Source organism: Notolepis coatsorum (assembly GCF_963971535.1).
Source record: "Notolepis coatsorum genome assembly, chromosome: 17".
Lineage (NCBI taxonomy): Eukaryota > Metazoa > Chordata > Actinopteri > Aulopiformes > Paralepididae > Notolepis > Notolepis coatsorum.
Window position 1 is genome coordinate 104,297,002 of NC_140181.1, and position 12,884 is coordinate 104,309,885.

At 41.8% G+C, this 12,884-nt stretch overlaps 1 protein-coding gene across 1 annotated transcript in view; it reads left to right on the forward strand.

Annotated features, from left to right (window-relative positions):
- Positions 1 to 12,884, forward strand: part of cacna1fa (calcium channel, voltage-dependent, L type, alpha 1F subunit a) — a gene marked incomplete at its 3' end in the record, with an annotated part of 242,326 nt that overhangs the window by 51,744 nt on the left and 177,698 nt on the right. Inside the window, 7 exon segments of the mRNA XM_084333608.1 lie at positions 310 to 406; positions 901 to 1,030; positions 6,392 to 6,451; positions 6,632 to 6,738; positions 8,225 to 8,312; positions 11,919 to 12,026; positions 12,521 to 12,573. Coding sequence (XP_084189734.1) covers positions 310 to 406; positions 901 to 1,030; positions 6,392 to 6,451; positions 6,632 to 6,738; positions 8,225 to 8,312; positions 11,919 to 12,026; positions 12,521 to 12,573 — 643 coding nt within the window.

Below are 12,884 nucleotides of genomic sequence, written 5' to 3' on the forward strand. Positions count from 1 at the left end.
ATGGCGGTATGATTGGTAATTAAGGATTTAAATCCATCTGATCTTATCTTATCTGATGAATTCAAACTTAATCCACTGTTCACTTAATGTAAGTCGTTCTGGAAAGAAGCATCTGCTGAATACTTAACCCTTTCACTACCACACTAATGGTTAACCCTTTCACTGCGACAATACAGGCGGTTAACCCTTTCACTACCTCACTACCAAATGGTTAACCCTTTCACTGCGACAATACAGATGGTTAACCCTTTCCATACCACACTACAGACGGTTAAAAATGTACAAATTCCTGTCTGCGTACTCTTTTAGGAGTCGCTCCTTTGAAGCCTGAGTTCTCTGGGCCCAAAGAGAAGATCATTCCCATCCCAGACGGAAGCTCCTTCTTCCTTCTTGGGAAGAGAAACTGGTAATTCAAGATATTCATGTCTTCATTCATCACAATTCTATAACTTCCTTTTAATTTGTCAGCAAAATAAGATCAATGAAATATCGCTAGTTTTTTTGCTGGCCGACTAGGATATTATTATACTGTATGTTCAATTCATTCATTTTTATATGTGTCATAGCTAATGGATTATGTATTAACAACTTGTTAATTCATAGCGTATTATCGATCGATTGATAGGACGTGTAGCACAGGTCAATTGTGATAACGTATGAATGCATGTTGTCTATTTTATGATTATTGTCTATTTTATAAAAAAAAAATGTATGCCTGTCTATATTTATGCCAATTCTATGCTCATTTTATGCACATGTCTATTTTATGGCTACATTACTGCTGTGAAGCACTTTGGGCTGCAATTCTTGTACGAAAGGTGCTCTACAAATAACGTTTATTATTATTATTATTATAATTCCCCCCCCCCTGACATTTCTCCACCCCCTTTCTTCCATCAGTCTGCGAGTGGCCTGCCACAACCTCATCCATCACCCCTACTTCACCAACTTGATCCTCCTCTTCATCATCCTCAGTAGCATTTCCCTGGCCGCCGAAGATCCCATTAAATCCCACTCTTTCAGGAACATTGTAAGTCGGCCGACATGGTTTCTCCATCGGTCGTGCTACCGCCCTGCCCCTTCACATCTCAGACGCAGCGGACTTAACCCTTTCATTGCCACAGTACAGAAGGTTAACCCTTTACTATCACACTACCGACGGTTACCGTCGGTAGTGTGATAGTAAAGGGTTAACCTTCTGTAGTGTGGCAGTGAAAGGGTTAACCTGCTGTTGTGTGGCAGTGAAAGGGTTAACCTTATGTGTATTGTCGCAGTGAAAGGGTTAACCTGCTCAGACTAGGCTGCAGAAACAAATTAGTGGGGGGGCATAAAATGTTCTCGGGGGGGGGGCACAATGGTTTTTCAACACAGGTTCCCTTTTATACGTTTCAGCTGGGACAGCGGCGCTGTGGCTTGCTTGGCGCTGCCCACGGTGATGAACTAAACAGCAGAGAGGCAATTGAAAAATCTAATTTCTCTCTATCTTAAGAACTTTCACTTATACAAAAACAGACTGAACGGATATATATAACAGACCTGCTGGGGCAGCGGACTGAGAGCAGGGGACACAAACAGGCTGGATAAGATGGTCAAGAAGGCCAGTAGCGTGGTTGGGGTGGAGCTGGACTCTAGCGAGGGTGGCGGAGAGGAGGAACCGTGCTAAGCTCCAGGCCATCAGGGAAAACCCCTCCCACCCACTATACACAGACTTGGCTGACAGGAGGAGCATGTTATAGGCTCACACTACCTAAATGCAGCACTGAACGGCACAGGAAGTCCTTCATTCCGACAGCCATCAGACTATACAATGCATCACTGTGCCTCACTGCATCACTGAGCACAGAGTGACAGTTACCATCTTCCTGGACTCTTACTTTTTAAACAGCACTGTGCAATATTACACCTACTGTAGACTTCAGTATATTTTTACTGTATTTATTTACTGTATCTTTTATTCTATTTTTATTCTATTTCATTTTATTCTATTCTTAGGCCATTTGTTTTGTTATTCTTATTTGTGACTTGTTCTGTCTAAATGTTTAATGTTAAATTTCCCTCAGGATAATACATTTATATTCTATTCTATTCTATATCTTTGAAAAGTCTCCATTTATTCAACACTTCTGAATTCACTGTCAAACTGAACTGAACTGACAAAAATAAGATGCATAAAAAAGCAAACAAAATTCCTCCACAGGCTACTCACCATCATAAGTAGAGAGGCAAGCGGTGTTTGAGGACAGAGTGAAATCTTCTTAAAACACTGCCCCTCCACTCATTCCTGAACTTTTTTGTTAAGTCCTTCTCAAATGCCAACTGAATTAAATTGGCCTTAGTTGCGTCGATGAAGCATACTAAGGCGATGTTCTGTAAAGACGTTCTTGAGGGTAGAAAACGAATTCTCACAGAGTGCCGTGCTAGTAGTGTGGTAGTGAAAGGGTTAACCGTCTGTAGTGCGGTGGTGAAAGGGTTAACCCTTTGTAGTGTGGTAGTGAAAGGGTTAACCGTGTGTAGTGTGGTAGTGAAAGGGTTAACCGTCTGTAGCGTGGTAGCGAAAGGGTTAACCGTCTGTAGCGTGGTAGTGAAAGCGTTGGCTCTTTGTAGTGTGGTAGTGAAAGGTTTAAGGGGCAGGAGCTCCAATCAAACAAACTACCAATCAAATGATTGGAACGAGTAAGCCGTCTATTAGAAACCCTCTACTGGCGCTTGCTATGCAGATAACAGTTACCCACGTACACAAAGGCCTGCTGCTAACACATAGATGCCTGCTAGCTACCTAGCTGCCTGCTGCTAACACATAGATGCCTGCTAGCTACCTAGCTGCCTGCTGCTAACACATAGCTGCCTGCTAGCTACCTAGCTGCCTGCTGCTAACACATAGCTGCCTGCTAGCTACCTAGCTGCCTGCTGCTAACACATAGCTGCCTGCTAGCTACCTAGCTGCCTGCTGCTAACACATAGCTGCTTGCTAGCTACCTAGCTGCTTGCTGCTAACACATAGCTGCCTGCTAGCTGCTACCTGCTGCTAACACATAGCTGCTTGCTAGCTACCTAGCTGCCTGCTGCTAACACATAGCTGCCTGCTAGCTACCTAGCTGCCTGCTGCTAACACATAGCTGCCTGCTAGCTACCTAGCGGGGCGTGGCTTTAGAGGCATCCTGATGCGTTCTAATTGGAAGCAACTATATGGAAGCCTGGAGACCAAAGGGTGGAAAAATGTATGTATATATGATGCCTGTGATCCTGATACTGCATATGATAGTCTGATATTGGAAATAACTGACTCCATTCATAAAACCATTCCAGAGAAGACTGTCATGAGCAGTACAAATGACCAGAACCCCTGGCTTACAAAGGGCATCTTAACATCCATTAAATACAAAAATAAACTCTACAAACATTATCTTAAGAAGCCTAGTATAAATAATAGAAATAAATACAATCTATATAGAAATAAGCTCACTCATTTAATAAGGAAAAGCAAATGTGATCATTATACTGATCAGGTAATAGCATCTCAGGGTGATTCAACATTATCATGAAAATGAAGGACACTCGCACAGCGAGTGCTGATGGAATATGCAGCAAAATCCTAATAGCCATAGCCAATATTATAGTCAGACCACTCGCTCACTGTATTAATTTGTCCTTACTTCATGGTGTGGTGCCAATAAACATCAAAATTGGGAGAATAATACCCATATATAAATCAGGTGACAAAAATAGTATCAATAATTACCGTCCAATATCTGTGTTACCAGCTCTATCCAAAGTGTATGAGAGAGTTGTGTATAACAGATTAAGCGAATACACTACCAAGCTACCAAGCTGGGGGGGGGGGGGGTCGGCTGCTGATGGAGGCGCAGTGTTCAGGGTAACAGAGCATGAGGTGAGGCGGACCTTTAAAAAAGTGAATATCAGGAAGGCAGCAGGTCCGGACGGCATCCCCGGCCGCGTCCTAAAAGTCTGTGCCGACCAACTGGCCCCAGTATTCACTGACATATTTAACCTGTCCTTAGAACAGGCTGTCATCCCCACCTGCCTGAAGAAGTCCACTATTATCCCTGTACCCAAAAAATCCAAGCCTGCTTGCCTCAACGACTACCGCCCTGTAGCTCTCACCTCCATAGCCATGAAGTGCTTTGAGAAGCTAGTAAAGGGCTACATCTGCTCCTCCCTCCCCATCAACATGGACCCCCTGCAATTTGCATACCGCCCCAACAGGTCCACGGAGGACGCCATAGCCCATGTGCTGCACACAGCAGCATCACACCTGGACAAGAGGCAGGGGAACTATGTGAGAATGCTATTCATCGACTACAGCTCGGCATTCAATACCATAGTCCCCTCCATACTCATAGCCAAGCTCAGGGACCTGGGCTTGGGCTATGACCTCTGCCAGTGGGTCTTGGACTTCCTGACTGGCAGACCCCAGGTGGTGAGAGCAGGCAAATGCACCTCCTCATCCATCACCCTCAACATAGGGGCCCCCCAGGGCTGTGTTCTGAGTCCCCTCCTCTACTCCCTGTACACACACGACTGTGTGGCTCAGCGGAGTAGCAATACAATCGTCAAATTTGCTGACGACACAGTGGTGGTGGGCCTGATCTCTGCCAACGACGAGAGGGCCTACCTGGAAGAGGTCAAGGTCCTGGCGGGATGGTGCCAGGAAAACAGCCTCTCCCTGAACGTCAGCAAAACAAAGGAGATGATTGTGGACTTCAGGAGGTCGGGGGTCAAGGACTACAGCCCCCTCAGCATCGACGGGGCACCGGTTGAGAGAGTCAACAGCTTCAAGTACCTCGGAGCCTACATATCCGAGGACTTGACATGGACCACACACATTAACAGTGTGGTGAAGAAGGCACGACAACGCCTCTACTTCCTCAGGCGCCTAAGGAAGTTCCAAGTCAGCCAGAAGATCCTTAAGAACTTCTACTCATGTACAATAGAGAGCATCTTGACCGGCAACATCACCTCCTGGTTTGGGAATAGCACTGCAAAAGACCAAAGCAGACTACAAAGAGTGACACGTTCAGCCGAACGCACAATTGGAGGGGGGCTCCCCACCCTCCAGAACATTTACTACAAGCGTTGCAAGGGCAAGGCTAAGAGAATCATTAAAGACTCCAGTCACCCGAACAACTGCCTCTTCGAACTGCTGCGGTCAGGCAAGCGATACAGGAGTCTCAAGGCGAGCACAGAAAGACTCAGAAGTAGCTTCTATCCCCAGGCCATCAGGCTGCTAAACGAACAATGAATGAACACTACACAACAACAACCACCAAACGCACATAGCACACACATCCACACGCACACACTCACTTTAAACAAACACACTGTAGCACCCACTCCACACACTTTATAGCACACACCCACTTTAAACAAACACACTGTAGCACCCACTCCCCACACTTTATATTTATGGATGAAGGATTGCACTACAACTCGTACACCTTACTGTAAATTGTACCTAAAATTGTACCTCATCCCATTTCTGCTTTGCACTAGATAGTACTGTACATTAGTACACTGCATAGTATTGTGTATTGTATATTATATGGTAACTCAGAACATTGTACATATGTCTATACCGAACACTGTGACCTCATTTTCTTCTTCTAAATTCATGCTATATTATGTTATTATGTTATTTGATACTATCTTGTCTAGCACAGTCTCTGGAGCGTAACAGTAAGAAGCATTTTGTATGAAAGTATTCTGTACTTCTGTATGACAACTATTAAAGAACTTGAACTTGAACTTGAAGCTAAATATACTCACCAGTTCTCAATACGGCTTTAGGAAAAAGAGAACAACATATATGGCAATATTAGACCTCATTGAAAAAATAAATGATGCCATTGATCAGGGCGATTGTGGGGTGGGCGTTATCTTGGACTTATCAAAGGCCTTTGACACCATTGACTTCACTATTCTACTTGGGAAACTGCACCATTATGGCATAAGGGGTCTGGCTCTCAACTGGTTCAGTAGCTATTTACATGGTAGGCAACAGTATGTCGATATAAACAATCACAAATCAATAAAAATAGACATCAAATATATTTCCAAGTTCTGCCCAAAATCAACGGTCATCTATTGCTCATTTAAAGTATTCCAGTGCACACTAGAAGTGTTCATATCAACTTAAAAAAAATCATATTATTTTTATATATGAAAAAAATAAGTCAATTTGAACACGCCTTTGAAACTGCAGTACTGGGTCCAATCTAAGAAAGTACTGTATCTCCTCTTCTTTTATATTATCTTATCTTCTTTTATCTTCTCTTCTTTTATCCTCTCTTCTCTTCTTTTATCTTATCTTTTTATCTTATCCTCTCTTCTCTCTTCTTTTATCTTCTCTTCTCCTCTATTCTCTTCGGCTCAGGTGCTTGGCTATGCTGATTATGTATTCACCTCGGTATTCACGGTGGAGATTGTCCTGAAGGTAAACATGACAGTGAAATATCAGTGCTGCCCCTAGTACATCTTTAAGGTACACAAAGCAGTCTATAAAGCAGTCGATAATAAGCCGTTGTACATTTCATGCTCTAGTCTAGAAGAAGGTCTCACCGAGATCATGAAACCGTTAACTTTGATTGTTTTTTTGTTCTTCCTCTTCCACCAGATGACCACTTATGGAGCATTTCTTCACACTGGCTCTTTCTGCAGGAACGCTTTCAACCTTCTGGACCTGCTGGTGGTCAGTGTGTCTCTCATGTCCTTCTTCCTCCAGTGAGTGGCTCTGGTAGATGAGTACCGCTCTGCTAGGAGCAGAATGCAGGATGTGTGGTGCTGGTAGATGAGACGGGATGTTTTTTATTTTTTAGTTTACTCAGTTTATTTGATCAGGGACAGTGCATATCAATCAACAGTTATACATTTATAAATGAATACAAATTTAAAAACTGTAAATATGCCAACATTAGCAGGGTTGCTAGTTTTCAGTTGTAGTCCCTGGGCTAGATGTTTAAGCCAGAAAGGAAGCAGAAAAATAGGACATTAAAGCTAATATAAAAAACTGTTTAAAACATATTCTGTACATTCACTCACTACTAGGCATTCATGCATCTATAAAATAAAACAGTGTACTGGCCCCTGTAAATGTCCAAACCCAACCCCCTCCAATATTGTACAGTCCCCCCCCCCCCCCCCCAATGTACAGTTTCTTCCCCCTCAAATGTATATACTCTCTTTTTAGACTATTTTTGTATCTTAAACAGTACTGTATATTTGTATATCTGGTATGTCATAAATGTATAGATGTAGCAGTACTGTCTATCTGTATGTCATGTATGTCATATATGTTATGATTAATTGAAAATGGGAGACCCTGATGTAAACAAGACAAAAGTCTTTCTCTGGTCTGCATCCCCTTAACAATTGTGTGTATTGAGCCGTACTGTATTGTACCCATTCTGCAATCTGTTAATAAAGTTTTCAATCAATCAATCAATACAGGGACAAATCAAAGTGTAGTTCTGGTAGATGAGACAGGATGTGAGGTTCTGGTAGATGAGACAGGATGTGTGGTTCTGGTAGATGAGACAGGATGTGAGGTTCTGGTAGATGAGACAGGATGTGAGGTTCTGGTAGATGAGACAGGATGTGTGGTTCTGGTAGATGAGACAGGATGTGAGGTTCTGGTAGATGAGACAGGATGTGTGGTTCTGGTAGATGAGACAGGATGTGTGGTTCTGGTAGATGAGACAGGATGTGTGGTTCTGGTAGATGAGACAGGATGTGAGGTTCTGGTAGATGGGTCAGTGTAGGAAGGAGGCCCTGATGGATGGTTATCATCTGAAGACCACACACGTGTTCCTACGTTCTCTGCACTTCTCCATTACAGATGCATGTATATAATGTCTGCTGTCATTGTTGTTGTTTTATTTGTTTGACGGTGAGACCAAAGACAAATGTCTACACTGTGGACAATAAAGTGAAACTAACTAACTAACTAAGATTATGAGGGTAGCGCCCTCTAGTGTTCAGTCAAAGGAGCTGCTGTATGGTTCAAAGATAACTGTATCTCTATATGACTCACCTCTACTTTTTTTATTATTATTTTTTTTACTATTATTTATGTATTTTAGCATTCATTATTTGATTGTACTTTTTATGAAAACATAATATATATTATTTAGTAATAGTAATTATTGTTTATTTACACTACTATCCTCTCTGGTATCGTGTACTAAACCCATCATACTGCTGCTCACAGCTCCAGTGCGATCTCCGTGGTGAAGATCCTCCGGGTTCTGCGTGTGCTCCGGCCCCTGAGGGCCATCAACAGAGCCAAGGGCCTCAAGGTACTGACCCTCACCGCTGGGCGGAGCCTCTCTCTCTCTTTCGTTCTGCAGGGTGCATTAAAGGCCATTTATAAGATAGTTCCCCTTTAAGTCTGCACGTTTACATTGCACTACTTTTATTGTCTTTTATACCTATTATGTCTGCAATTTATGCATTGTTTTTTTATTCTGTCCATTTGTGTGCTGATTTTATGCCTATGTTCATTTTATAATAATTGCTGTGGTGCACTCTGGACTGTGGTCCATGTGTGAAAAGTACTATATAGATGGTTATTAATATTTATTATTGTTATATTGTATAAATGTGTGCATTGAAATGTCTGTAAAGTCTCGACATTGAAAATGAGGGTGACCTCAATTGTCTTTTCGAGAATAAATAAAGGTTGATTGATATATATATATATATATATAGGTGCAGCTCAATAAATTAGAATATCGTGGAAAAGTCTATATATTTCGCTGTATTGATGCAGTAATTTGTGCAAAAGGAGCCCCAACCAAGTACTGAGTGAACATACATGAAATCTTTTTTTCTTTGGTCTTATGTAATATTCAAACTTTCTCAGATACTGAATTTTGGGCTGTAAGCCATAATCATCTAAATTAAAACAAATAAAGGCTTGAAATATTTCACTTTGTGTGTAATGAATCTATAATCTATGAGTTTCGCTTTTTGAATTGAATTACTGAAACCACGATATTTAAATTTATTGAGCTGCACCTGTATATATATATATATATCAATCAATCAACCTTTATTTATTCTTGAAAAAAGACAATTGAGGTCACCCTCATTTTCGATGTTGTCGAGACTTTACAGACATTTCAATGCACACATTTCTACAATATAACAATAATAAATATTAATAACCATCTATATAGTACTATTCACACATGGACCGCAGTCCAGAGTGCACGACAGCAATTAGTATAAAATGAACATGGGCATAAAATCAGCACATAAATTTGACAGAATAAAAAAACAATGCATAAATTGCAGACATAATAGGTATAAAAGACAATAAAAGTAGTGCAATGTAAACGTGCAGACTTAAGAATAGGCATAAAATAAGTACAATAGTACAATGACGCCCGAAGGCATGTGTATACTATATATATACTACTATGCTACTATGTCTATACTACTACGTCTACACCACTATGCCTATAGTACTACCAACCATGCTACTATACTACTAAATGGTAAATGGTGCATTTATATAAAAGCTTTTATCCAAAGCGCTTTACAATTTTGTTCCTCACATTCACACCATGCAAGGTGCCGACCTGCTCATCGGGAGCAGTTAGGGGTTAAGTGTCTTGCTCAAGGACACTTCGACACGCTGCCCGGGAGGAGCGGGAATCGAACCGTTGCCCCTACTACTATACACTCAAAGTGAAGCACTCAAATTCGGCACTGCTAGACTGAATGAATGAATGAAAACTTTATTTAACAGATTGCAGAATGGGTACAATACAGTACGGCTCAATACACACAATTGTTAAGGGGATGCAGACCTGAGAAAGACGTTTGTCTTGTTTCCATCAGGGTCCCCCATTTTCATTTCATATAGACATTTATGACATACACAACATACATGACATTTATGGCATAGGGACATATAGGTATTTAGTACTGATACATTTGTGACATAAACGGTATTCAAATATACAGTACTGTTACCCATAGATCCTGACAGAGTATATACATATGATGGGGAGGGGACTGTACATTAGGAGGGGGTGGGTGGGAGAGAGATATACATACGGCGGGGAGGGAATATATACATGCGGTGGGGAGGAGACTGTCTATTAGGAGGTGGTGGGGGTTTTGGGCATTTACGGTGGCCAGTTTCGAATTGCAGCCTCCCGTAGGTGCTCTTTGAGAGCGGTTTTGAATGTGGGTAGGGATTCACATTCCTTTACAGCTTTGGGTAGGGCGTTCCACATTGATGTGGCATAATTGCGAAACGTATTTAGTCCCTTGTTTGAGCCGAATCTGGGTTTAACATGATTTGTTGAGCTTCCTCTGGTGTAGTGGTTGTGGTATTCACTGACCTTTGGGAAGTATTTTGACATGTACATGGGTACCTTAGTCGTATAGTGTATCTTGTAGACCAGGCCCATTGCAAGTTGCTGTACTCTGTCGTCTACTCTAAGCCATCCTAGGTTGTCAAAGTGGGCAGGGGTGAGGTGGGTTCTAGGAGTAAGGTCAAGTAGTAGTCTGACCAGTTTGTTTTGTGATGTTTGTAATTTTGTTTTAAGCGCCTTTGAGGTGCTTTGGTACCATGAGGTGCACGCATAGTCGTAGTACCCTTGAACGAGTGCTCCTGCCAGAGTCTTCAGGGTATTCTTGTTTACCAGAGAGGAGATCCGGTACAAGAATCTAGTTCGTTGGTTGACTTTTTTTTATTACATTGGATGCCATTTTGTCACAGGAAAGATTTGCCTCTAGGATGGAACCCAGGTAGGTAATTTCGTCTTTCCTTGTGACAATATTGTCACCCACTGCAACTGAGAAGCCGTCGGTCTTGCTGAGTTTGTTATTTGAACCGAAGAGAATGGACTCCGTTTTGCCCAGGTGTAATGATAGTTTGTTATCAGCGAGCCATATGCAGATTTTGCCTAGTTCCGAGCTGAGGGTTTTTTCAACCTGCAACTTGTTCTTGTCAGAGACCAGCAGGGCTGAGTCGTCCGCAAACAGGAACAAGTTGCAGTCACAGGCTGACGACATGTCATTTGCATAAATTAGGAAGAGTAGCGGTCCTAGTATGCTTCCTTGTGGAACACCACAGCTCACTGTGAGGGGGGGGGGGATAGACAATAGACAATACCACTGACCCTTATTGAAGTTGAAGTTATTATTTATTATGAAGCTCATTGTCTGACAGCGATTACCAGCTGATTTGACATGACTTTTGATGTAAACATTGACGTAAAATGTTTCTTTACATTGTATTGTTTGTCAATATTGGAGTCAGACAGACCTACCTGTTCGCCGTATACGTCAGACTCGGTGTGCGGGTGAATCACGGGGGCAGAAAGCAACGTAATCCTGGTCAGAACAACGGGGAAGACTACAATATATTTGCATTTGTTAGCCATGCTCGCAATCTAAACAATCAATCCATGCCAAAGCTAGATATGTAAAAAGTGAAAGACTCACACTTACAGCCATGCTGATTTGGCTAAATGACATCCAGCCGTTTTCGTTTGAAACAACTTTCAGGCAGGGGAGTGTCGTGGTTCTCCATAGAGCCCCGTCATACTTCGTTTAGCACAGCAGCTCATGCAGGTAGTGGGCAACATAGTCACGTGACTCAGTTGGTATTGCCGATTGCTGATATACTCTAACACGGTATGTTTGTAATCAATCAATCAGATTTATTTATAAAGCACATTTCACATGACGCGTGTCAACCAAAGTGCTGTACAGAGGGTATGATACACAAGATACATATAGACAACAATCACACAATTGTAAACAGCAAACGGGTCTATAAAGTTCTAAAATGCTTTGGATAAAAGTTTAGACTGGCCATTTGGATTGTAGCTTTACAATTAAAAAGTTAACAAATGTACTATTTTCTTTTTCTGTGGTGACAGAGTGTAATCCAGTGTGTGTTTGTGGCCATCAAAACCATCGGTAACATCCTGATCGTCACATCACTCCTTCAGTTCATGTTTGCCTGTATTGGAGTGCAGCTCTTCAAGGTATGTGTCGACTCATGGCTGAGAAACATGACTGTAAATAAATCAGTATTACAGTATTTGAAGGCATGTTTTTACCCCGTATACATTTCCTTTCAAATCTATTTTACGTGTAATTTCTGAGTAAAAAAAATAAATGAGGAGAAAATAGATATAAAACTGTACATAGTATGAATAGAATGGAATAGAACTACTTCATTGATCCCGAGGGAAATCCAGCACCAGAGATCGCTCACAATGAACATTCAGGTAGTCAACTATCTAAAAAGAATAAGAGTACAGTCAGAGATATACATTCTAAAATATGTATATACATATATATATATGTGGTTCTCTTTGAACCCTTTCACTACCACACTACAGAAGGTTAACCTTTCACTACCATTACAGACGGTAGTGTGGTAGTGAAAGGTTAACCTTCTGTAGTGAAAGCGGTAACCCTTTGTCGTGTGGCAGTGAAAGGGTTAACCATTTGGTATCTTTGTTTCGTGTTACAGGGCAGATTCTACAGCTGCACTGATGAAGCGAGACACACTCCTGTCGAGTGCAAGTAAGTGGCTGTCGTCGTTACTGAAACAGTATTCACCAGTAGTGGAAAGTAACTACGTATTTTACTCAAGTATTGTGTAATGAGGACGTAATCAGAGCAGCATAACTGGACCACATACCGCTTTAACATCACCTTTAGAGGTCGATGGATCGAGGGTTGAACGCTCCCAAGCACTGGGATAGACAAACATCATGTAGAATGCATACTTATACTTGGACTGGATAACGTTATGAGACGTAACACAAAGACGCTATGGCTTGGAAAAGCCTGATGGATCCATGAGGCTTGGATAAGCCTTGTGGACCCAACTC